General features: G+C 48.3%; 1 protein-coding gene across 1 annotated transcript; it reads right to left on the bottom strand.

Moving 5' to 3' along the window:
* Positions 1-1,516: 1,516 nt before the first annotated feature.
* On the bottom strand, positions 1,517-27,255 carry UFD1 (ubiquitin recognition factor in ER associated degradation 1). Its single transcript, XM_004742600.3, has 12 exons — positions 27,121-27,255; positions 23,405-23,537; positions 23,004-23,036; positions 20,003-20,124; positions 16,694-16,824; positions 14,268-14,340; positions 9,469-9,537; positions 8,568-8,633; positions 8,280-8,327; positions 7,443-7,531; positions 6,257-6,338; positions 1,517-1,640 (listed from the first exon to the last, which is right to left on the bottom strand). The coding sequence occupies exons 1-12, from the start codon at positions 27,121-27,123 to the stop codon at positions 1,566-1,568; spliced, it is 924 nt and encodes a 307-aa protein (XP_004742657.1). The 5' UTR covers positions 27,124-27,255; the 3' UTR covers positions 1,517-1,565.
* Positions 27,256-27,289: the final 34 nt, after the last annotated feature.

The following is a 27,289-nucleotide window of genomic DNA, read 5'->3' on the forward strand; positions in this document are numbered from 1 at the left end:
AGCAAAGGACCAGGAGTGTTTTCATTGCTTACACAGAAGATGTTGCTTAGGGAAGACAAAAACCCAAGGCCAATCAGCATCTTACCGTAAAATTCATTATGCATCAAATGACACATTAGCCAATGTGATCCTGCAAATGGCTGCCTACCCACCAGGGGCGCTTCCACCTCGGCTAGTGAAACACAGACCCATTAAGGGGAGGGTCAGGGAAGTCACAGCAGTGCTTCATGCCTGTTGAAACCTTGTCCATGTCAGTGGTGACCCTTTGAGCCATAGCCCAGCCCTCATCTTCATGACAATCACCTACGCTCTTGATCTGATGACATGTGGGTGGACCCTGGGCCACCATCCTGAAGGGAACTCCTCTCTTGAGTGTTGAGGGAGTTCTATCCAGAGACAGACCCCTCTACCTTCAAGCAGGAGTCCTCCTACAAAAGGAGACCCTGTTCGGGCTGACGATCCCCAACACAGGGGTCAGAGAGCCTCATCTCTCCATACATTCTCCAGAAGACTCCCAGAGGAGCTCTTTTCTAATGACAGGATGGAACAAGGGACACCTGCAAGCAAGTCTTCCTCCATCTCCTGGTTGGTGGCCCAACCAATCCATGTTGATACCTAATTAAACATTTAGAGGCAATCCAGGTTTAATCATTGCCTGTTTTTATTTGAAATTCTTGATGTAAAACTCTTTTCAAGGAACAAAAGAGATTAAATTAGAGTAACATGTCAAAAGAGCTCACATTATAGAAAGTGATCCGAGACCAAATTAATGCTAATAAAAAAGGTAGGCCAGCAGAACCTTGGATAATTTAATACATTAAAACCGGGAGTAGGGGGTAGGGAAGGAGAAAGAGGACTGTATCTTTAGCACTTATTTATCCTAATATTCATATTTGTGCTACATCATGAAGCTGTTTTACCTTAGAACAGATTCATTAAGGAGCTAATTATTTCCATATGAAATCAAATTACAAGATGAAATGTATTCAGATCAGGAATCCGCCTTCTGAAGAATGGTTCTTTGAGGGTGGGGAGAATTATCAAGATGTAAAATAAAAATAGAAACACCCTTCCTCATACAATTGCAGCCAGAGTAATGGGATAACCACTATTTATAGAGCCTGTATCTATTTAAGCCACTTTTTTTCTAGGCCAAAGGCAATGCTCTAAGCTATCGACCTGGAAAAACAAGGAATAAGTGAAAAAAAGAGAAACAACACCTCAAGTTAGAGCAGTTCAATCCCCTCCATTGACTTGCATCAGGAATTAGGGAACTCTGCTTTGGCTAAGGCAGTGGGAGCAACCCCTCAAGGGCTGAAAGCAAGAAGGGGCAAGGAGGAGGCTGCCTGCCAGACCTCAGAGTGAGATTTCTCCTTCCCCAAATCATCCACCGAGTCTGACTGTTCCACTTCCAGGTCACACGCAGTAATTCTTAGGTAACTCTAAACAAAACCTAAAGTGACAGAGCATCTTCTGCAACAGTCTCATCCCCATCAGAGCCAGTAACTAAAAGCCATTATGTTGCAATTGATTATTTTATTTTCCAGTCAGCCAAGAGTCCCAACTTATGGCTTTCTTCCCTTTTTACGCAACGACTGTCCTTCTCCAGAGAAAGCGACGAATCTGCCTCCAGCTTCATCCTGAGTGTGAAGATAAAATACTATTTTCAGAAACTCCTTGGAGGCTTAGAATAAACACTTGATTTTGTTGACTCATGTGCCAGCCACCCGTGTCCCTTACTTCCCTGTTATTCATAATACTTTGAATAATGGCTTTGAAATAGAAATCATAATCTACTCAATTAAGAAACGAAACCAGAGAATTATAACTATGCCTCGACCACATCCTTTATTCTCAGGTTGAATGTACATCCTTCTGCAGAAGCACCGCTATTTTCAAGATGTAAAAAATGCAAAACACACCCCCAAAAGAAAAATCATCGATAACTCCACCACTCAAAAATATTTCCGGCCACTTTACTATATATGCTTATGTAAATTATTCCCATACTTCCCCAGGCTCAAGTTGATGAATTTCTTTTCTAGTACACTCTAAAGGCTACAGAGAATTCCATCATCCAGGAGAGGAAGGCTTTCATCATTGGATATTACTTCCAGATTGGGGTATTTTAAATTGCTGTGGTGAGTGCTGCTGCCCCTCGGAACAATTTGTTACTTAAACTGTAACCCCCGGAGGATTTTACTAGTTGCCAAGCGCATTTAGATATGGCCTTAAGAAAAACATACACTGGCAACGGGTCTTTGAGGAGAAGGACGATATACCACCGTGAAGCTGGGCAGCTGGGGATGCCCGGCTCGCTCAGGGCGGAAGGCCACCCCTTCACAGAAGCCGGGTAGCCGGGAAAGCCCGGCCCACCCAGGGCAGAACGCTGCCTACTTCAGGAAAGCTGAGCACCCGGGAATGCCCCGTCAGCTCAAGGTGGAACGAAAACCACCTGCTTCCTTTTTCCGTTATCGCTCCTTTCTCTTCCCAGAAGCGCCCGTTGTTAGATGAGTCCTTTGAATGTGCTTGGTTAACTATAAACTTTATCCTCCTCCTTGCTTGCCTGCAAGACTTGACAAACGTTTGACCTTCATCGATCCTTCTGTTGGCTATCGTTTTCTATCCAATAAAAGTGAGACAGTGGAGTTGCTCCTGGTAGCAGTCCTTTTCGACTGTTGTCCCCTGCTCCCAATCTCTTGCAGCTGACCTGTTTGTGCCTAATTCTTCTCCTGTTGCCGACTGGAAGCGGCAGTGAGCAGCTTCATGTGTTTGCACACAACTCTGATTTTTTTCTTGGAAGTGTTATTCTACCATAAAAGGCCTGCACAATTAAATTTTTTCTTTCCTTTTTTTTTGGGGGGGGGTGTTGCACGTATTTTTAAGGCTCTCAATAATACGGTCACTAACAGGCCCTCAGAAACATTCTATTAAGCTATTTTCCCACCAACAGCAACAGGGCCTGGTTTTTTGCAACTGAGAATAGCAGGTACCTTTAAGGAGCTTATACTGTTAGTCAGTGAGAGGCATTCTCCATGGAAGGAGAGGATTTTGTACTCCCTGATACACAGCCCTGCACCTGCCCTGTCCCACCCCCACACAGGAGTGCATCGCTGGCAGGGCTTGCACACGGTTTTATGTGGTGGTGACCATGTACATCTGAGTCATAGCTGTGCCATTCATTCTTCCTTTCCTGCAGAGCCTTCTGTTTGTCCCGCTGTCCCTGTGTCTGATTTCTCTCTTCTGCATACATTTCCTCACAGCAGGCATCCTGCTGGTTATGTCTGTTTGGTAAACTGTTTTTTTTTTTTTTTTTTTAAGATTTTATCTATTTATTTGACAGGGAGAGAGATCACAAATAGGCAGAGAGAGAAGCAGGCTCCCTGCTGAGCAGAGAGCCCAATGCGGGACTCGATCCCAGGCCCCTGGGATCATGACCTGAGCCGAAGGCAGAGGCTTAACCCACTGAGCCACCCAGGCGCCCCGGTTATGTCTGTTTGAAGGTGTATCTCTGTGGCCATCCTCTTGGTGCTGCAAACAGCTTCACGGCTCCCTGTTTCCTGGATCTAGGTCTTTCTTATTTCTACTTTATGCCCTCATTTTAGTAGGGTACATCCTCCAAACACTTCCTGAGAAAGGGTGCTTCAGGAATATCCTTTTGTGAGATCCTACATGGCTGAAGATTGCTTTTTCTCCTCTCACTTTACCTGACAGGTTGACTGGTGTTACCATGCTAGGGCTGCCGTAACAGAATACCACAGACTGGGCGGCTGAGACAAGAGACATTTAGTTTTTCATAGTTCTGGAGAATGGAAGCCTAAGATCAAGGTGCTGACAGGGCTGGTTTCTTCTGAGGCCTTGCTCTTTGGCTTGCAGATGGCTGCCTTCTTGTGATGTTCTTGCATGGTCTTTCCGTTGCACATCCAACTTTCTTTTTATAGGAAGAGTCAGACTGCGTTAGGGGCCACTCTACTGGCCTCATTTTAACTTAATTGCCTCTGTAAAGGCCTTATCTCCAAATACAGATCACATACTGAGGTGCTGGGGGTCAGAGCTTCAACAAAAGATTTGGGGGAACACAATCCAGCCTGTAAGAGCTGGGTACAGAATGTTTTGGAAAAGTTTCCTCTCAGAATTTTGGAGAAGCTACTCCATTATCTCCTAGCTTCCTGTATCCTGCACTAAAATGATGCTGTTCTTAATCAGTGGTATAACCTCTTTCCTCCTTCTGGAAGCTTTAGATCTTTGCCTTGATAGGGGGCTATTTTCATTCATGGGCTGGACACTCAGAAGGTCCTCCTGGCTGCAAACTAATGCCCTTGCATTGGGAAAAATTATTTTCCTAATGGTTCCTGACCCTTTGGTTTCTCTAATCTCTTTTCAGAACTCTTCAAAAAGTAAAAACTTTCCCGGGGCGCCTGGGTGGCTCATTGGGTTAAAACCTTTGCCTTCAGCTCAGGTCATGATCCCAGGGTCCTGGGATCGAGCCCCGCATCGGGCTCTCTGCCTACGTGAGATCTCTGTCAGTCTAATAAATAAATAAAAAATCTTTAAAATTAAAAAAAAAAATGTTGTGCTTAAAAAAAGAAAGTAAAAACTTTCTGACTGCAGTCTCCACACTGGGGAAGTTGGCTGGGACATTCCTCGGGGGTTGCCAGACTATCCAGAGAAAACTCCTCCAACTGCAATGAGCAACCCTGGTAGCCAGCATGGGAGGCAAGCAAGGGAAGGACACCGAGGGCAACAACAATTCAGAATGCAAACTGTCACTCATTCTTTTAATTCTGTCCTGCTATCCACTGTGTTGATGGCCCCTATCTAGGGACCTACCATAATGCCTCTTCCGGAAGATAAGCCTCCAGCCTTCTCCTGGGGTCAGGCAGGTACAGCCCCACGGTGGGGAGGAGTGCTGCGGTTCTAAGTTCTTTGTGACACACATTCCATCTTTAGCCCCCCATTTCCAGAGGTACCTTTCAGGCTCTACTATCTAAACCAATCGGCCTTTTGGCTTTCTCCACAGGCAGCTCAGGATGCAGCTTCCATGGCTTGTGGTCTGTTATCTCTTTGTCTTTTTGTTCTGGGGCTTTCAAGTTTTGTAGCAGTTGCCTCCTCTTCTCATCAATGTCTTTATTACCTTATTACCTTGTGCCACAGCTTTAGTGGGGGTTCAGGATGGGGTAGATCTAAGTGTGTGCCTTCAATCCCATCATCAGCCGTCCATTCCTTCTGGACTGGACTTCTGGATTAAACAGCTCCAGCTATGCCTGCCAGCCTTGGTCTCCCTTCCCCTCATCTCCCACAGTCAGGTCACAAGTCAGCCTGCAGGAAGCCCCTGCTGAGGCCTCTAGGCCTGAGGTAGCAAGCCCCAGCCTGTGGCTGGCAAAGGCCTGGAAAGGCACTCAAGGAGGAATCAGAGGCTGAGGTCTCATTGAGGATCACACTTGCTCCCCTGAGCCTGGACGTTCCCCAATCACCCCCAGGTAGAGGGAAAGAGTTCAGTGGTCAAGAGGCTGGTGAAGGCCCAGCAGGCAGGAGCTAGCCAGTAACTGGTCCTGTTTAGCCGCCCATCCTGAATAGTCTCACAGAACATCTGCCCTCTAGCCTACCCTAGATGCCCAAGAGACTGAGCCTTTGAGAAGAGGAACCAGGAGAGTGGTGGATCTAAAGTGTTGGTGTTCTAGAAATACATAGCACAATGGCCATGGCTGCTGGGTAGTGTGGGGCATCTGCAGTAGGGTGTGTTGGGTTTTCTGAGCTGGTTTCCAACACTCAGAAGAAGTGCCCACAAGTTGGGAACATACCCTTTGCCAACACCTGCCCCAATCTGCAGCCTTCCCTTCCTGTAACAGGGAATTTCTGGGCCAGGGGAGGCCAAGTCTGGAGGGTGGTGGCACAGAAGCAGCCATGTAGTGGTCAGGAGCTTGTCTCTGTGGCCTGGGTGCCCTCACCTCCACATACCATGGTGCTGGGGATTAAACAGTTAAGTACAAAGCACCAGCATGGGGCCTGGCACTTGGGTCAGAACTCTGTGAGCTGGTATGACACTGATCAGCACTACCAGGTGTCACCAGAGCTATGGCCTATGCACACCCCTAACACAGCCTTAACAGGACAATCAGGGTACCAGGGAGAGGGGAGCCCAAGGCACGGGGCGGGGGGGGGGGGGGCGGATATGACAGGCCTCATTCAGAATGGGAAGAACTCTCCAGTCATCGCTAACAAACCAAACTGCTCATTACCAGTGAAATAAACTTACCTCTTCAACCTTTTTGACCAGTGGACGTGAATTTCTGATGAAAGTGATCTTACCCAGTTTAAATTCATAATTGGGAATTCCTCTGTGAAGGAGAAGAAGAAAAAAAAATGGAAAAATGTTAGTTGTGGGAGAAAAGAATTGAAGTTCGTTCCTGACCATCGAGAGAAAATCAAGCAGAAAGAGGCAAGTGTCATCCCGGCGACTCACTCTGGGCTATAGCACTGTACCCATTCTGGGCTTGGCCAGCCCTCTGGTGCTTCCCAGCCTCCTTTCTGAAGTAACCAGAAGGCAACTGGGGCAGAGGCCTGTGGACCTGATGCATGGCCTGCTGTGGAGGCTTGGTGGGCCTTTACCATCTCTGTTCTCTAGTCTCACAGACCCTACAAGGGCTATATTCTCATTAAACTCTTTATGCTCTCTTAAGAGACTGGGTAAAAACCCACACTTCCAGGGGAGCCTCACTGGCTCAGTGAGTCAGGCATCTGCCTTCAGCTCAGGTCACGATCCCAAAGTCCTGGGATCGAGCCCCATGTTGTGCTTTCTGTTCAGCGGGGAGCCTGCTTCTCCCTCTCCACCTAGCTTGTGTTCTCTCTCTCTCAAAATAAACAAATAAATAATAAAAAAACAAAACAACACACAAAAAAAACCACACACCCAGCATTCTCCTTCTGCTCTAATACACGAGGTAGACAGGTGACATATGTCATCCCCACCACCTCCATGACAACCGCCAGAGCAGGAAACCTGTTCTGAGAGTCCCTGAGCCAAATGACAAAAAACACATTAAGGCAGCTCCGGCCTCCTGTTCGAGGGAAGTTGACATAATGGGACTTGATCAATTATTGGAAGTCACAAAACAGGAAAATAGAGAGATGACTAAACAGGAACCAGAAAGACCTGAAACAGCAGGGCAAGCTGATCAGGAACCACTTGGAGGTGGGCGGAGGTTGGACCACAGTGGGAGAGGCTTGGTGGATGAGGCAGGGCACCAATCTCCTCCCCACTGAAACCCCTTGGGGAAACACAGGCTCAGGTGGTCCTCCGGCCCACTGAGGAGAGCAGGCAGGGGCCAGTCGTCCATACCACCAGCCTCCTTGGTCCAGGCTTTGTCTCCGGAGCTTGAATTAGGCAGCCCCAGCCCAGGAACGTGGCACAGAGTCTCCCTAGAGGATGACAAAAAACCCACCTTTTGATGTCTCCAGGCTTGACTGGGGAGGGGCTGGGTTCTACACCTTTCTTCTTCCCATCCAGTCTATTCCCGGAGCCAGAGAAGGCCTAGATGAGGGAGCAGGAGAGTGCGAAAGAGCTGATGAGCACACACACATCCTGTGGCCAGAGATTGCTGCCAGGATGTATGGGGGAGGTGCTGCCCAGAACCCTTAGGGACTGAAGCCCTCACTCCCCAGCTGCTGGAGTACGGTAGGCCAAGAACTTTCCAACAGCCGCTCAGGGGATTGCTGAGATGAAAGGAGCCTACTGCTCAAACACAGCCTCCCTACACAGGCAGCCAGTAGCTAAGGACAGGTTGAAGGTTCTGGCCCTAGCCTCTGCAGGACCACCGAGTTCGGTGCCCTAAGGGTGGGCTAAGGCCTCTGTTGCAACAGCTCAGCTCCGCTTTCCAGGCCTGACTCCTCTGCCGCCTCCCAATACCCTGGTGCCAGAGCCCTGGTTATCTCCACCTGCTTCCCAGGGAGGCTGGCTGGCCACAGTGCTGGGAGGTCAGCTGCAACTTCCCTTCAAAGAGTCATGTTCTCAGAGATAAAGCAGAATGTGGTCCCCTCTGGTGAATATAAGAGAAGGGTGTCCTATTTTAACTTTTTGGTAGGTTAGAAATCTTCAAAAAGAAGAAAAATTGGGGCCTGCCTTATAGAATTGTTTGGAGGATTCCAGGACAAAGTGGATGTGAAGGACCATGTCACCGAGAAAGCACCAGATACGTGCGTGCACAAAAACCGCATCCCTGCAGAGGAACCCAGATGGCACGGCGGAAGCACAGAAAGTGAAACTGTGGCCTGGTACTCACACGGAAGCCCAGCTCTCCGGCATAGCCGCTGTGGTCAGCTTCGCCCTCCTGACGGGGACAGAAAGACGGGTGATGAGCCTCTCACTGCTACTGCTATCCCTGCACCCCCAACAGCTGGGACATGCTGTCCTCTGGGAGCAGGGCACATGGCCGTGTCAGCATCAGCAGAGGCCAATCACGACGTGTCTGTTGCCACAACATGCGCGGGATGCCCTCCCACAGAAGCCCCATCACTGAAGTGGGCAAACAGTGCCAGGGCTGCGGGGGGACGCCGGACAAACGACTTACAGTAGACTCCTCATGCTGGACTTGTCTTTCTGGCTCCTTATAGCCCAGTGGGGCATCGAAGTCCACCTGTGGTCCCAAAGGGAAGAGTACAATTTTGAGATATGGGGGCACTGAGGCTTCCTTAGCATTTGTGTTTTCACTTGAGACAACCATAGGTTCACATGTGGTAGCAATGCGACAGAAAGCTGCCCCTGTATACTTTGCCCAGATTTCCCCAATGGTAACATTTTATAAAATCACAGAGGATCACTGCCTGAATGGCCATAGTGGCACTGTCCTGCCCTCCCATTCAGATTTCCCACTTAAGTTCTCACAGTTTTATCACAAGTATAGGTCAGTGTCTCCAATGCCACAGTTGAGACACTGGATCGTTCCGACCTCAAAGGGACCCCTCAAGTTGTCCCATTATAACCACACCTGCCTCTCTCTTGGCCTGCTCCTGATGCCTGGCAACCACCACTATGTCTTCCATTTCTAAAGTCCTGCTGATTTCAAGAACGTAGCTGACAAATGGAACCAGAGAGAATATAACCTCTTGAGATTGTCTTGTCCCCTCCTGCTCGGCAGCGTTCCCTGGAGACCCATTAGCCTACTGTGGGTACCAGTAGCTGCTTCCTACACAGAAGCTGAATAAGCTTCCTTGGCTTTCCAAAATATCCACGCTATGGCATGTCTGCAGTGCCACCTTGGGGTGTGGCCACCTCAGAAGTAGCTACAGCTTTGCCACCTCTCTTGGCTGCAGGTAGGTCGCCAGGTGCGCAGCCTCCTCTCAGTGTTCTGGTATCACCTTCTTCTGCCTCTGTCACACACACAGTCCCAGGGGCTGCATGACACCCTGGTGGGGCACTGACTGCCTATCTTCCCCTGGCCCAAGCATACTGCAGGCAGCAGAGGTACTCACGTTCATATCACACTCAATGATAGACACGGCCTTGTCAGGCTTCGTCTCCATCACCCGCAGCTCATAGATCTGTGGGCAAAACACAAAAATCAGGTGTGTGGTTTCGTGGGCTGTCCCCACTCATGTTACTGCGGCTCCCTGCCTAGCTCCTGTGGACATGCTGTTCACCTCCCTGACACCATCCCCCAGCCGCCACCTCTTGCTGTGACGAGGGGGCTGGCTGCCTGCTTGGATGCCTTCCCATCACTCAAAAGAGGCTGTTCCCTATAAGTGGTTCAAATCAGGCAGGGTAGTTATGCATCAAATTGCAAAAGGCACAACCTTTATCCCAGAAAGTTCACATCTAGGAATTTATTCTGAGTAAGTAATTAGCTAAACATCCCAAGAGAAAATTCTGAGACAGCTCTCTCCATTATGACTAATGAGAGTGCATGCTCAAAATACCTACCGATAAATCAGTTAAATGAGTGTTATTTGTTCATATATAAAGAAATTAAGTCACCAGTGGAATACTATGCAGCCAACAGGAAAAGAAGTTTAAAGACCAGTCACACTGCTGTGTGTCTGAGTCGATCTCAAGTATGTAACAAACATAAAAAAGCCCTGAAGGGCAAGAGTTGAAAGTGGCAGAATCTGCTTTTTCCTGCATTGTTTTTGGTTTTTTAGCTAGGGTATGCCTTGCTTTTCTAAAGAACAGTCTGGAGAGTCCCAGCATTAAAAAAAACCCTAAACATTAATGAAGTGAGAGGGCTTTGTGTCCCCAGCCTGTTTTCTAAAATTTCCTCACGAGGCCCCTGGGTGGTTCAGCCAGTTAAGCATCTGCCTTTGGCTCAGGTCATGATCCTAGGGTCCAGTGACTGAGTCCCAGGTCCGGCTCCTTGCTCGGAGGGGAGACTGCTTCTCCCTCTGCCCCTCCCTTACTGCTTGTGCGTGCTTGATCTCTCTCTGAATAAATAAAACCTTTTTAAAAAATAAAGTGTCCTCATTATTTATTGAAGATAAGCAGCAAGGCATACGTGCCACTGTGTGGATATAACCCGGTTTCTCCACTCAATACCTGGGCTAGGTCCACCGGTTTGGCCATCCCGTCTACACTACCACCAATACTGCCAAGATATCTGTCAACGCTGGGACCACAGGTTCTCATTTTGTTACAGTCGTGCTTTCAAACTGAAGGTCACAGCTGATTAGTGGGCCATAAAGCCAACTGTGTCATAACCAGAGCTGGGAAAGAAAAATCTTGCAAGGAGCACAACAGAAACACTAGACTACGTTGCACGCAGTAAAGAGAAATTCTTGTGACTTTTTTTAGTTTTTTGTGTGGTCATGCTGCCTCTAAAACAGTCATTTTATTATTTATTTATTTATTTATTTATTTTTAAAGATTTTATTTATTTATCTGACAGAGAGAGAGATCATATGTAGGCAGAGAGGCAGGCAGAGAGAGGAGGAAGCAGGCTCCCTGCCAAGCAGAGAGCCCAATGCGGGGGCTCGATTTAAGGACTCTCTAGGATCATAACCTGAGCTGAAGGCAGAGGCTTTAACCCACTGAACCACCCAGGTGCCCTAAAACAGTCACTTGAAAATGTTTTTAAACCTTCAACATGTACAGAGAGTTTCTAGGTATTTTTATTGATTGAATATTCTCTTGGAGTGCAAATAGAGAACACTTTCATTCATCTTTTCCAGTATTTGGGATGTCCTTGTTTCAGGTTCACATGTTAAATATTATTTCTGCTTTAAGTGGGATGTTTACCAAATTTACTTCATATTTGCTAGTTTATTTGTTTGCCATTCCTTCTGGCACACTGGTCTTTCCTTCTAGGATACTGCTTACTCCTGAAGCTCATGCTTTTCAAGTTCCACAGGTAAATAAACTCTCTTGGATTTTATTAATCTGGAATTATTTTGATATTGCTTTCATTCTTTAAAGATGAAGATGACTGGTGACAGTTCCTTTCCGTCCTCCTTTGGAGATACAGTCGATCCTTGAACAATGGGTTTGAACTGCACTGGTCCACTTAACCCGGGGAGTTTTCACAGTCCAGTCCCTTAAACCTGTTTTCTCTCACTTGTGACACTTAGTAACATTTTCTTTTCTCTGCTTTACTCTACTACAACAGCCCAGTTTAAGACACACAACCCTACACTACGTGTGTTAATTTGCTGTTCCTGTTTATGGTAAGGCTCCCGGTCTACAGTAGGCTATTAGTAGTGAAGTTTTGGGGAGTGTGAAGTTATACACAGATTTTTCACTGTGCGGGGCTGGGTGGCCTAACCCCATATTCTGCAAGGGTCAACTGTTTTCTGTTATTTTAGGCTATAATAGCTACCATTCTTTTTAAGTACCTTCTCTCTGCCTACCTCTCCATATCCTATTCGGTGTCTGCAACTCACCCTATGGGATATACACTATACTCCCTGTAAATGTGGGGTGAAGGCCAGCTCTAAAGCAATTTCCCTTACTGCCTCTTCACAACAGCGACACTCTTCCGTCCTCTCCTGCTGGCATTTTCACTGAGTACGTGTGACTTTCTCAGGATCCCCAGTACCCTAGTTTCCCCTGCGCTCATGGCTTTGACTCTCTGTGTAGAATTCTAAGGCCCTTCATGAATTCTCTATCAGCTGTTATTTAACTCTTTGACTGTTTTTTCAAATGTGCCTAGTTATTTTTGGTAGTCTTTTGCTGATTGCTAAATTTTATGATTCCATTTACAAAAATTTCTTTGAACATTTTATACGTAATTACTTGATGTTTGCATCTGAAAATGCCAATACTGGGTCGCCTGAGTGGCTCAGTTGGTTAAGCGTCTGCCTTTGGCTCAGGTCATGATCTCAGGGTCCTGGGATCGCGCCCCGTGTCTGGCTCCCTGCTCAGTGGGTTCTCCCTTTCCCTCTGCCCTTTCGCCCCCTCCCAGTTCATGATCTCCCTCAGATAAATAAAATCTTCCCAAAAAACTACAAAACCCACAAAAGACAACAAAAACCGAAAATGCCGATACTGATTTCGCTAAGGGTCTGTCTGCTTTTCTTGTCTCTGCTTGGGAATCTGGTGGTTTTATTATGAACTCCTGTTTGCTTGCTCCATCTACAGTAATCCTGAGGGTTTAACTAGTATCTGGGTTCCTTCTCCTGGGATGAGGACAACATCCATCTCTGGATCTGTTTAAGCCCCTTAAAGGCCTTACTTTAATGTGAAAGCTTCCAGTTCTGATAGCTCACTGACACACTGGCATGGCCATCTGCACACAGGACAACACTGAGAGAGATTCTTAAAAACCTCCTATGTTCTAAGCAAGACCAAGAAGACAGTCACAATCTAGACTTTATCCTAAAGTAAATTGGGTTTTATCAGAAAGGCCCTTCCCTACTTCCAAAAGTAGAGGTCCAAACAAGCATTTCATTTCTATGCCACTCACCTTCCCTCTTTGTGCAAAAATTTCAGTATTCTCCTTTATCATCAATTCGGATTATAATTAGCATTACTACCTTCATACTAAGAGTGTTTATATTAAAGCGGCCCATAATTAATTATGAAAGCTTCAAGTATTCAGTTAAGGTAGAGAGCACCTAAATTGTTCCCCACTAGCTAAAGGGAACAAGATTATTTTTTAGTTTACGTGAAAACATCAAAGTGTAATTCAAAACCCACAAAACTGAAAAATAAGGATTTTCAGCAATGGATGCCTCAAACAGAAGGAAACTGAGAACACTCTGGATCCCTACATTGACATGAAGGGAGCAAGCAGCTGACCACGGGCACCTGTTCTCAGTTGTGAGAGCCTGAGTCCATGACGGGACGGGAGAGTGTGTTAAGGGGCAGGGAGCTGGCCTTGGGCAAAGCCGAGCAGGGGCTGTGCTCTCTCTCCAGCACCAGGAGGTCTGCTCTGGCAGCAACTCCACGAGGGTCACCATCCACTGTCACAGCGGGTGAGGGTGTCCACATGGCTGTGCTCCATGCCTGTGGCAAGATGGGAAAGGGGCAGGCTTGCCAACTATGACAGCTCTCCTCCACCTGTTGCCACAGATAATGGGGAAGTGGATAGCGTCTTGAATTTTGTGTCACTTATACAGGATACAAATGAGAAACGGGAGGACGAGAGACAGCATTTTACTTTATGGCAACATTGTCTAGATCTAGAGAGCTAGGAAGCACTGAATCACAGACGAACATATATGGTATTCAGACCCAAAAGATTCATGTGCCAGGGGAGCTTCCAAGGGAAAACCAGAGCTGAAGAAAACAAGAGGAAGAGGACATGTGGTCCCATGAGAAGGAGAGGTGACCTCAGGCGACACTGTCCATAGACAGAGCCAGGCTCTGCTTTTCCTGTGCCCCACAGGACTTGGGGCACGTTGTAGGGCCAGCTCCTCAAATCACAAGGATGAGGACCCAGGCTGCTTTGTTTCTGTGTCCCCAGACCAGCAAAGGGATTAGCTCAGATTATGGGTGCAGTGAAGAGCTTCCTAACAGAGACACAATCAACACTGTTGGCATCATGGGACGCAGACATATAACTAATAACGTGAAGCTCAGGCACCTGAAAACGCAATACATCAATTCTCAATCAAATCAATCAAATAGAGCTGATGAATGAATTACTACAGGACTCTAAACATGAACTCATGGGGACTTAAACAAACAAAGAGCAGGCAACCATCATGATAAAAGCCAGGCATACTCTGCTTAAAAAGAACCCCCATTCAAACCCCAGAATGGACACTGTTGGTCCTCACCGGCTGTGACCTCTGCTGACCGGGACTCCAGGCCCTGCTGGCCCCATGGTGGAGACACTCACCTTCTCATTGTAGTTGATGGCAATCACGTCCCCCGTGGTCAGACAGGCAAAGTTTCTCAAGGCGTTCTCTAATCTGTAGACACACACTGTCAAGGTAACATGGCAACACGGGTACCTCAAATCTGAAACAAGTTCCGTGAGAGGTTTAGATAATCACTGTCATTAATTTCTACCACACCGACAGTGGGATATGACTCAGCAATAATTATGGAAGGGTAAGCTCCTAGCACGGACGAATCTCGCAAATGCCACTGAGGGAAAGAACCTGCCACAAAGCGTTCCCTCGAGAAAGGCAGCTCTCTGAGGGCCAGGAGGCAGTGGGAAGTTCCCAGGGCTGGAGGTCGGGTGAGGATGGGCGGGGAAGGGCACAGAGGCCCTCTTGGAAAGATGGAAACGTTCCAGATATACAAGTGTTCCCATTCATCAATCCATCAAACTGTGCATTTTACTCTATGTAAACTATACCTGAACAAGTTGATCTTAAAAGAAAAAAAGAGTGTATGATAAACAGGCCCCCTCAAAAATCAAAAATGTTCTCTGACACTTTTGTTGTTTCTATCTTTTGGGTGGTAACCCAACTTTAGGGGTATGTTTAAAGAGGAAAACTAAAAAAATAATAAAAATTAGGAAGGAAAAAGTAACCTATAAACTTTTTTCTAATAATAATTAATAAAAATGTCTTAGAAACTGAATAGTCCAAATGCCCAGGCGAGGGAGTAATGCCTATTCACACAGAATATTTTTACCACGTCATCCTCATCAATTCGGAGGATTATTTTAAACAGAATGGTCACACATACACTGTGGCTCCAGAACCCAGCATTGGGACATGGGACAGCATGTGAGGCTCTCAGAGTCTCACAGAGGGTACAAGATTCAGCCTGACTAGAATCCCTACTCTTCCTCTCACCCTGTTTCTTACTCAGACAGCCTTCCAAGATGAGAACAGCTTTGTGTAAAGGGTATTCTGTGCATACTGTCTTTGTCCCCTTGCATAAAATGCCACGCTGTTGGGGTGCCCTGCCCTAACTCCCCTGGTAAGGCGAGAGGCACTGAGCTGTCACAGCCAGCCCTCCGGGCCTCTAGGGGCAGAGCTGTCCTCTGCCTCACAGCTCTGTGTGCCCTCGGCCTCTGGGCTGAGTCTGGCTTTTACTATGAGTGTCTTTATCCTGTCAGCCAGCCTAGGGAGCACCACACTTCCTCTCAGCTGACAAGGCGGACACTTTTTCCCTACGGGCTAAAAAAGTTAACCATGAGGCTCTAGAAAGAGCCTCTGAAAACATGGCTCTAGAAAGAGCCTCTGAAAACCATGTGGTAAGTCTATATCAAAACACACATGAAAACCAGAGAAAAACCGTAAGGGGCTGCAGTCACGGAGGCAGACACTTCCGGGCCCTGCCAGGCAGGTGAGTACATCCAAGGTGGAACTCTGAGGGACCCGGGCAAGCAGATCTTGCCACAGGATGTCATCCTGCCTATAAGTCCGGAAGCATTCAACAGTGACTGCCAGTGAGCACAGCTCCCCAGACCCCCACCATGTCCAGGTCCCTGTCATAGGGGACTTGACAGGCTTGTCACAGACACGGTCAGCAGAAGACAACACAGTGCACCCACATCCAGGACATGGCCAGCAGCAGGCTCGCTCCTGGGTTTGGGGTGGTGATGGGGATGTGCAACCGGGGGGAGACGGTGGAAAGAGACTTTTTTTTAAAAACTGTCTACCTATCTGTATTGTTAAATTGTGGTTTTTTTTCCAAGCCTTTTAAAAACAGGCAACGGAGTGACCGCTCTGTAACATGATGTGAATAAGCCAAGGTGGGGCCTCTAAGCCAGAGGTCTAGACCATAGAGGACTCACAGCATGCTCCTTGCCCACACCTGTTACTCCTTTCATTAGCAACATACATATCTGGCTTACATTCAGAGACTATACCAAAAACCACTAAAACCTATAATCTTTTCTTTCTTCTTGCTGACAGAAAATGTACTCTGTCAATGCTCCCACCGGGTTGGAGTGCAAAGTGCTAACCCTGGGTAAAAGGTAAGGCTGAGAAGTGCTCATGGCTGAGGTGGGGCACCGGGGGCCCACTGGGGTAGGGTCTGGAGGGAGAACAGCCAGTCTCCTTCTACCAGAGCACAGTGAGCTTTGTGCCAGGTACCCTAGTCCACCTGGAGGAAGGGCTCCATTTTGCCCTCAAAGAAGTGTCTGGAAGAGGCCTGCCTGTAGAGCTCCTGGCACAACTGTCCAGGGCAAGGCCAGGGTGGACATGCTAGCCAAATACCCTTCTTCTCAAACCACAACTTCAATCACAAATGAATTTGTGGTCCTCAAAGCCGGCACATGGTCATCAAAAAGCTCGCTGTTTATATATAGACTGCTGACACACCCCTCCTTTGTCCAGAACCCTTCTTATCGCAAAAGGATACACTGCTTTGGGGTTGGTGATGTCCAGGAAGTCAGGGCTCTGAGGCTGGAATTTGGAGTACGTGGCCACTTGAAGGTTGACACTCTCCACCTGAACCAAGCCCCCTTCTTCCAACAGCAAATTCTGCATCATCTGAAGGAAGAAGAAAGCTACATGAGGCTCTTGGAAATGGCCAGCATCAGCGCCATCTAACCACACATACAGCAGGCCCAAGTCCGACATTCAGACGGCCTCATTCTTGGGTTGCTGGAAGAGGAGTCTGAGATGAGGACTTGAGGACAGGTAATTTTAACCGTAATCTGACATTAGGAAAGAGGACAAAGCAAGCCAGGACACAAGTCAAGGACATGAAAGGAAGGTCTTGGGGTGCTACCAGGAGGCTGCCGCTGGCAGTGTGGGTGTCTCTGCCAGCCTTTGAAAAAAAGATGGTCCACTGGAAGGGTCACCTAGAAGGGACAGCTACCAGTGTTAGGTCTCTTACAAGCAAAGTGTTTCCCCATGGAAGCTCACCGCCCCTACTCCTTGAGCTATCCCAGACCCAGCTTACAAGGCCTTGGGGTAAACAGCTGCAATGGAGGCAGGACAGTGATGACATCCAGTGGGCTCACCTCACATGGAATGGCCCCCGAGCTAGGGCACAAGGTAGTGACGAGTCCTCAGAGGCATCTGCTACAGGGGGTCATATAAAACTGACAAGTCAACCCACACCTCTATGTAATTGTCCTGTGTGGTGGATTCTGGCTGAGAAACAAGGTGGAGAGAGAAGAACATAGGCCTGTGAGTACCTGGTGGGCAGGAAATCAAGACACCACAACCAGGCTGACACTTGGGGGGGTCAATGAGGGTAGGCCAGAAATGAGAAACCCTGCATGTCTTGGAATGCTTTTTTTGCTTTTCTTATCTTAGAGGGTTTTTTTCCCCCAAGATTTATTTGAGAGAGAGAGAGAGAGATCGCGTTTGCACATATGAGTTTGAGCAGGGGTAAGGGCAAGGGGAAAGGGAGAGAGAATCTCAAGCAGGCTGTGTGTGAGCACAGAGCCTGACGTGGGGCTCAATCCTACAACCCTGAGATCATGACCTGAGCTGAAACCAAGAGTTGACCTCTTAACCGACTAAGTCACCCAGGCACCTCTTAGAGTTTCTTACAGAGAACTTCAAACATATAAAAGCAGAAAATGGGGATGGTGTCTCGCTTGCTCAGTCAGTAGGGCATGAGACTCTCGATCCACAGGTTGTAAGTTCGAGCCCCAAAGTGGGTTGTAGATTAAAAATAAATAAATAGAAGAAAATGCAGAACTGCATGTGCCAGCATCTACACACCCACCCCTGGCTTCAACAGTGATCAGGTCAGTTGACCTTGGTTCCTCAGTCACTGCCCCACTTCCCAGCCCCATCCCACACTGGGCTGCCCTGGAGCTGGTCCTGGGCATCATACCCCTCAAGAACACTTAACCCAGACGGCACTGTCAAACAGCACTGCTGACCACAGAGGCTCCACAGAGGTAGTTAGAGGAGAAGACTCTAAAGGTCCAAGGACAAGATGTACATAAGAGGAAGGAAGGCCAGGGCCAAGGTGGGCAGATGTCATGAGCAAAGCTGGAGAATGAGTAGGGCCCCGCAGATGAGCCTGCTGAGGTTTCCACAAACTCTCGTTGGAAGGGTGCTCACCAGGCTGGAGAGGCAACAGACCTGGTAACTGGGACATTTGGTGACCTTGGAGAGGGACGTTTTCCTGGGAAGTGCTATAAGGACTGGCAGTCAGTCTGTTGCAGCCCAAGCTCACAGGGAAATCTGCCACTGAAGACAGAGGTTAACCAATGGCTGGAGGAAGGACACAGCCATTGGCAGCTTAAGGAGGAAAGGCAGGAGCCTGGGTGCCCTGCTGGTGGTTGAATCAGCAGGCTCAGACAGGACTTTTGGGGGGGGGGAAGTAGTTGATGGAAGACCCCGACAGCAGGGAGGAGGCTTGCTCCAGGGCTGGCCTGCTCCTTGTGTGCACAAGCCGCTGGAAGGCACTGGTCACCATGGGGCACAGGCAGTATGACAGGCACCTTGCAGTAGGCATCCATCCACACGCTCCCTGTGTCCTGGGCAGGATCTTGGTCTAGGCCAATAGATGAGGGCTCAGGTGCTAGAAGAAAGTCTGTTCCAGGCTGACTTGCCCTCAAGAAACCTGGGAGCTCCAGGTGGGATGGAGGCCACCAAGCAGCTAACAGAAGGCCCCTGTTCACATACCCACTGAAGGTGGAAAGATCCTCAGGCTAGCTCTGATCCCAGCAGTAGCTGGGAAACCCCAGGCCAACCACCCATGCTGGCCAAGAGCTGGAAGACCAGCCCAGATAGAAGCAGGTCCACATTATCTAAAGAAGCCTCCCAGGGGATACAAAATTCCTCAACAAAAGTGATCCGACCAGTTTTCTGATCCAAAACGGTCTGAGAACCTGGACAAGGGGCCACCCAAACGCTATATCTGTATGGTTTTCCCTGGGTTACTGTCTCCTCTTTTACCTCTTCATAAGAGTCACAAAGGGGCTCTGAGGATCGAGAATGACCTGGGGAAGTTGTCAGTGCCCAACACTTCAGCCACCTACAGCACTCTATCTGATGAGTAGGACAAGGCCTCATGCCCATGAGGAGCACCTGTAAACCCACAGAACAATAAGGCAAGGTTTTGAGTGGCAAGTGCTGGGAGAGCAAGTGAACAGGGAAGCAAGTTAAGTCTGGGCTTTGAGGCATGAGTAAGAGCTCCTTGGGGGACTGAGGCTAGGAAAACAACATAGGAGAGGTAAGGCAGCAAGTGAGATGTGAGCGTAGGGTTCCTGGTAGGGAGGGGGCTGGCCAGGCCTGGCACTCAGGAAGAACCCAGGCTCAAGAGAAAGTCTAAAGGCAAAAAAGAGAGGCTTTGTTTCTATGGCAAGGAACTGATGTGCTCTGGAAGGACTCAGTTACAGACAGCATGGAAGCACACGAGCGTGTACATACCCACACGTGACAGAACTGGGGAGAAATTAGTAGAAGTGGGAGCAGATGTATTAAAACGTAGAACTCGGTACTCAGACCACTTCAAAAACACTCCTGCTCTATTATTTTTACAAAAGCCTTACACAGGAAATGGCAGGTAAAGAGCATGGCTGAGGTTTCTGGGCTATCGGCAGATCAACTGTCAAAGAAAAGACCACCCCTCAGCACACAAAGCCTTGCTCTGCATCCCATCCTTGTAGTCCTGACACACACTGGGGGCTGCCCTCCTAAGGGGCCCCAATCCTGAGATAGGCCATAGATTCTCAGAGACCAGCACAGCCCCACTCACCCAGTGCGGGAGGTAGCAGATGCCCTCGTCGGCCACGAACTCCAGCACACCGCAGTGCGTCATGCGGTCGGAGTTCTTGTTGGTCAGTTTGAACAGCATGGGGTAGGTAATGTTGAGTCGGCCTGAAAAGGAGAGAGAGGCTGAGGCACAGCTTCTATGAGGGAGAAGTTCTACTCCCCAAAGGTGCTCCTCTGAAAATCAGCCTCCCTGGATGCCCCTCATGGCTCCACAGGGCCTAGTTGCCCAGAGCAGGCAGACCCACAAGGCGCTCAGGCCCCTGGGTGCCTGCCCACACTCCTCCCATGCACGTCACCTGGCCCAGAGCGCAGGAACGTTTGGTCACCTGGGGAAACAGTACTGGCTTACGCTTGAGGTTTTCAGAAATCCCAACTTTAAAAAGTAATATGGTAACTCGTGTGTTCGTAAATAATTTAATTGCCAATTAATTAATTGTTAATAATTGTCCAACATGTTGGACAAAAACCCCACCTGCAGAGGTTTCTACTTAGAAAGGTGGGTAGGAAAGAAACACGTGCACCGAGATGCTGCAGTGCAGTGGGAAGGGTGGCATGGGGGAGTCAGCACTCCTGCAGTCAGGTCTCCAGGTGAGTCCTGGGCAGACCAGCTGGGGGGGGAAGGCCAGAGAGGAAGCAGCCTGAACAAAGGCATGGAAGAAGGGGAGCCCATGCAGTTTGTGAATGGCTGGCCATCAGGTGAAACTCGGGTGAGTGTGGTCGGGAGGAGAGGGAGGCTGGGCCAGGCACTCGGCTGGGTGGAAGCATTCGTCAAAGTGTGCTCTCAGCAAGGTCATGACACAGTACGTGCCCTTGCTCTAGTGGTCCGGAGACCAGGCTGCACGGACAGCCAGAGGCAGGCAAACCCAAGAGGGCAGGAGGGGGAGGCAGTGTGAAGCAGGACACCCAAAAGAGTCAGGGATCTGGGGATGGGTCTGGCACAGACTGATGCAGTGACAAGTAACAAGTGTTTGCTACATTCCAGACTCTCGCTTACTCTTTCCAGACCAGTGAGGTATGAATGACCGTTACTCCTTTTATCTATGGGGAACTAACATGCCCAGTCAGCAAGAAGCCCAGGAGCAACAGTGCTGGAATTCAACCCAGGCTGCAGGCCCAGGTCTGAGGCTTAACCACCGAAGCTCACTTTAGCCTGTCAGCTTAAGCAGATGTGGCCACAAAAACTCCATTCAGTGGCAGGAGGTATGGCAGACTCCACCTGGGATCTCCCTGAAAATTATGGTGATGCAGATCAAGTAAGAAGCTTGGACAGGAAGCCAGAGATGGGGGAGAAGAGCCTCCAGAAGTGGCAGCAGTGGGCATGGGTATTCTTGCCCCATCACCAAGGGTGACTTGGAGGCTGGAGTACAGTGGCCAAGGGCCCAGAGGCCAGGGCTTCTGTCCCCAGTGCACCTGTCAGCTGCGGAGTTGTGAAGCAGAACAGTGGTCAGTCAGGTTTGTGAAGCAGATCAGGCTCCAGCCAAGGAGCTAAGATTCTTGTGGTTGGAAGAAACCCCTGTGCTCCTCAGTCTGGTGGTTTTTACACCACATTTTCTGATTTAGAGAAGTGCGTTGGGGCTCCTGAGCCCTCTGCCCATCTCACCTCCTCCAAACTGAGCAGTGACCCTTTTATAAATGAAGACTCTCTGTAAGATTTCGTTTGTACAAAATTTCTTCCATGACTTAAGAGATCCAAACGCTGATCTAAGCCCCCTGTCCCAATCCGAGTCTCTTCTCAGACACCTGTACCAAGGGTCACACCTGGCACTCAGTGCCTGGCTCAGCTCAAATGGAAAGGCAGGCTCTCTGGGGGACCTTGTTTCCATTTCTGTGATGGGGCTATGAACCCCATGGGTCTGTTAACCCGTTGGCTGTGCAGAGGCCAGAATTACAGGCCTCCGCCGGGTGTGGCCACTGCCGCTGCCAGCACTGATTTAGCTCTGCCGGCTAAAGGCGACCTCCAGCCTTGACTGGTGTCACATGGGCTTGGGCTATTTACACACCTCCCACTGGGCACCCTCTTGGGAGGAGGAACTCTTGCCATACAGAAGCTTTGACAGGTGGCTGCTGTGTGTCCCTGTTTAAAGATGAGAATACTGAAGTTCAGAGGCCAAGTCACTAGTCTATAGGCCAGGTGCAAAGCCCAAGCTGGAATGCACCAGACCCACACCCCTTCTCAATGGTGCTGCCCACCCCCCACCACTATACCAGACACTGAGTGTGGACCTGCCCTCTGGTGGCCTCCACCGTCTCCTGCCTCAGATAAGAGAAATTCACACCAAAAAACACCAGTGAATCTCAAAAGGAACTGACTGCGCCCATGGCTGGGGGGCTTGAGGTCTCCATGGGTTGTTCTCACAAGATGAAGGGTTGAGGAAAGAGGAAGTATAGCCGCTCTCACACCCATGGGACTTTCTCACTCCTGCTATGAGAGAAAGGACCGGATGAGAGTGGCAGCAGACAAGAGTTCAGTTTTTTATGTTTTCAATGCAGAGGAACAGACAGGGCTAGGAATTTGGGCCTGGAGCTGGGGGAGAGATGAGAAGTCTGCTGCACAGCACCCTCCTGGGAGCCCACTGCCTCCTTTAGGAAAAAACCTAGTGAACCCAGCCAGTAGCATCAGGATGATGCCTCAGCAGGGTGGAAAAAAAAGCACTGGTGCTCCAACTTTCCTTTAGTCCTGATGGGATCCGAATAAGGTGTATATGTGGGTTGTGGGGGGAGTGGAGTATTTCACAAGAGTAGAACCCCCTTCACAGGGGAGGGACCTAGAACTGAGTACTTGCTGGCCCTTGGACAGCTGGCCACTGCCTTGCCAGGGCATCTGCAGGCCCAGCTCTCAGGTCCAGCGTGCGCCCTCCACGGGCAATTCCCAACCAGAAATGATGAAGGTCGCCTATGTCCGGACATACTGAAGAGCATGTGCCAAGTTTCTGATGTACACACTTAAACAACCTCGATTCCCCAGCCATGGAGAAAATACTTACTGAGTTGATCGAGAGCTGAGGGCGGCATAATTACTGTGGAAAGAATATTTTAAAAACATTAAGAAAATAAAATTAAAAAGGCAGAACAAAAGCCAAAATTTAGTTTCTGTCATATCTTTAAAACATATGATATGATACTTGTGAGGTAGCCAGCATTTCATCATGGTCTTTCATGAAGAATTTTACTCGCTGTAATTCAGCTATTGGGGAACCCAATAGCTATTAGCTATAATTAGGACTCTCCCTCCCACCCTAGGCCCCCTTAGCAAGTCTAGGGCAAGTAAGAGTATTGCTGTAACTAGCTTCTGGTTACACATGCAAAACAAGGGCTACTGAAGACTATAAGCACTGCAGGTTGAGGGCAGGAAAGGTTACTATTCAAAATAAAAACGAGCACATACTCTTCCCTCCTTTCTCCACATCTGACCTGTCATTAGGCCCTGCAAGCATGGACACGGAGAAGCAGCGGTACTGTGTGGAGAAGCGGTTCTGGAAGACCCGGGGAATCGGGTGGTCAAACATGTTGAAGGAGAACTACAAGGAAGGAAAGAGACGTTGGAGTTAGAACAGAACAAAGGTACATTTCTTCATGTCGAAAGCCCAAACAAGTCAGGGCAGTTAATACGACCAAATGTTCTAGAAGAACAAGATGCACCAAAATCCTGATGGAGCACAGCAGTCTGCTGGAAGCACTTACTTCCCCGGAAGATGGGAATCTCAGATCTTTCTACACATTCAGCCCTGCCCAATCTCGTCCCTCCCGTCTCGATCCCACTGCTTTTAGAAGGTTCAATCTTATTAAAATATACAATTGGTCACGTCAGGCCTGTCATTAACCTTTCTTAGTCTCTCGCCCCTCACGCAAGGATCCAGGCCAGACCTCACATGTACCTCAGGGACTCGTTACTATGGTCCACAATCTCCTACACCTGCCACACCTGGTTCCTCCAACTGGAACACTTTCCCTCTTCAACAATTAAAAAAAAAAATCTATTTTTTAAAATTTGAGTGCCCACTATCTGCTAGGCTCTAATCTAATCACTAGCAGAACATCAGTCTAGGCTGTTTGCTCATTGACAAAACAGGTACAACATCCACCCTGTAGGAGCTGGCATTTAAGACAAAGGAAACAAGAGTAAATGCCTGCTGTGTCTGGTGCTGATCAATGCTCTGAGGGCAAGACGGGGTAAGGGACAGAGAGCTCCTGGGAATGCTATTTTTTTTTTTTTTTAAGATTTTATTTATTTCTTTGAGAGAGTGAGGGAGAGAGCAGAGCACTAGCTGGAGGAAGGAAAGAGGGAGGGAGGAGCAGACTTCCCATGGAGCAGGGAGCCCAACATGGGACTCAGACCTGAAGGTGGATGCTTAACTGAATGAGCCACCCAGGTGCCTGGAAATGCTATTTTAAGTGGGTGGTCAGGAAGGGACTCTGCAGAGACTTGAATGCCAGGAGGGAGCCAGGCAAAAACAAACAAAAACAAAAACAGGAAACAGCATTCCAGACAAGAGGAAGAACAGGCATGAGGTGTTTGCACTCCTTCCCCTGGCTTCCATGACCATCCTTTCCTTGCTCCAGGAACCTTCCCTGCTTTGCCCAGGGTTTGGACTGGTGCCCCTTCAAGGTGCTCTCATGTTGTAACACTGTGGTACACCGTCATGTTAATAAGTAAATTCAAGGCATAGCGCCACCAAAAAGGTACTATCCCAGGTCTTAACATGTAGATTAAGGTGAGGCTTAGAAAACGTGTTATACAGCAATCTGGAGTCTTCTCAAAGTATTGCCATTACCATGATGTCCCTCCTCCCAAACCCCACTAATGTAAAATTACACAACAGGGTACATATCCAAAACAACTGAAAGCAGGCTCTTGAAAAGATATTTATCTCATGTTCAAATATTCATAGCAACACTATTACTAATAGCTAAGAGGTGGAAACAATCCAAGTGCCCATCAACAGACGAAAGGCTAAAAAAATGTGGTCTAGGGGCACCTGGACCCTGCCTTTAGCTCAGGTTATGATCTCAGGGTCCTGGGATCGAGTCCTGCATCGAGATCTCTGCTCAGTGGGGAGCCTGCTTCCTCCTCTCTCTCTCTCTCTCTCTCTGCCTACTTGTGATCTCTCTCTGTCAAATAAATAAATTCTTAAAAAAAAAAAAGTGGTCTACCCACACACAATGGAATATTATTCAGCCTTTAAAAGGGAGGAAAATCTTATCACATATTACAACATGGATGAAACTTGAGGACATTATGCTCAGTGAAAAAAACCAGTCACAAAAAGACAAATACTATTTGATTTCATTTATATGAGATCCCTAGAGTTGTCAAATTTATAGAGACAAAAAGTAAAATGTTGGTTGCCAGGGAACAGGTGAGGGGAAAATGTGGGAATTGTTGTTTAATGGGTACAGAGTTTCGGTTTTACAGGATTAAAAAATTCTGGACATCCAATATACACAACATGAATATACTTAACATTACAGAATCTATGCTTAAAAATGGTTAAGATGGTAAACTTATGTGTTTTTTACAAGTTTTAAAAAACATCTCATAATGAACAACTATTTCCCTTTTTAAAAAAAATATTTTATTTATTTATTTGAGAGAGATCACAAGTAGTTAGAGAGGCAGGCAGAGGGGGGGGGGGAGCAGGCCCCCTGCTGAGCAGGGATTCCCGATGTGGGGCTCGATCCCAGGACCCTGAGATCATGACCTGAGCTGAAGGCAGAGGCTTTAACCCACTAAGCCACCCAGGCACCCCTGAACAACTATTTCTTGACTGGATTCCAATTACACATTAAATAGAGGGAAAGCCATCTACTGATAAGGTCTATTACTAGCAATTCCAAAATTAGCAAGATGAATCTGTGATCTTCCTGAAATACAAACACGGTATGTTCCTGCTTAGAATTTCAAATGGCTCTTCAATCCCTGGGAGCTTTAGCATAGTAGTTTTCAAGGGTTTATCTCTTCTTTTAAGCACAACTCTGTTCCACAGTCTTGGCCAGAAGGGTAACAAATGTGAAGGCAGACCAAACCAGTGGGGGATTCCCGTAGCCTTTCACTACACCACCCCATCTAAGCCATTTTTTCTCTTTGCTTTCATTCCTTCTTAAATTAGAAAATCCCCACAAAGTATTTAACACCCCTAACAACTTGCCTTCAATCCACCCATGAACCTGACCTTCTGCCTCTCCCTGCTGCTCCCAACCCCAAGTCCTACTTTCCTTTATAATCCCAATACCTAGCATATGGCCTAGACCTCTCAGGTATTCAACGTGTTTAAGTGGATGAACTTGAGAATGGAAGCATGATTCAACAATGACATACTTCGGATAAAACCTAATAACCATTACTTCTTTTTGCTAAAATAAACAAGTGACATTGAGGCAATGCCGTACGATGGCAACAGGACTAATCTTGTGGCCAGACACACTTGGCTTCAAATTTCCACTCCCACTTCCCTGATCTAAACTACTTTTTTAAACCTTGGGTGTTTTCACGGTTAAAATGATGATAATCATCCTTACCTCCAAAGGCACTGTAGGGATTAAATGGGATGAGGAGTAATGAGGGACTGTGGGTGTTAAAAACTGTGTAAAAGAAAGAGCGCCAGCAAAAACTAGCTACTACTGTTATCTTTACTGAATCGCTTAAATAGCCAAAGACGTCATTACAACCGAGGCATGACCCAGAAGTACCGCGCTGGAGGAGAACTGGGGCAAGGGCTGAGTGTTCCCGCCCATGGAAATGGCCCCCAAGCATTCTCCCTGGGGGGGTCCCCCGACTCGGCTCCTCACCCCCAGCAACTTTTCCATTAATTTGGTGTTATGGAAACCTGTTACATGCCTAGCACTTGTGAGACCCATGGGTGGACCCAAACGTAGAAAATTCCTTTTCATCATAAAAGAGTTTAAGCCCAACTGAGAGGAAATTCGAACTGTGCCCGGGACCAACGAAGATGAGCCAAGGCCGTTCGTGGTCAAGGGTCCGGCTCTTGCCCGGCCGGGGTGACTCGGCATCTCCGCGGCCGTCCTGTCAGCCCTGCCGGACTCTGCCTCGGCCCCTGGCTCCAGTCCAGCCCCAGCTCCCAGCCCCCGCCAGGCCGCGCTCACCATGATGGACAACCCTGCCTCGAAGATGCCGCTTCGCCCAGAGAACGTTATGATGAGAGCCCGCCGACCCTCTCTGCTCGCAGCAGCCGCTGCCGCCGCTTCCGCTCGGACGCCCTGGGAGGCTCACCGGAAGTGCCGGACCTGAGACCTGGGGGGAGATGAGGAGGAC

Source organism: Mustela putorius, unplaced genomic scaffold, assembly GCF_011764305.1.
Source record: "Mustela putorius furo isolate JIRA1106 unplaced genomic scaffold, ASM1176430v1.1 tig00003858_pilon_pilon_pilon, whole genome shotgun sequence".
Lineage (NCBI taxonomy): Eukaryota > Metazoa > Chordata > Mammalia > Carnivora > Mustelidae > Mustela > Mustela putorius.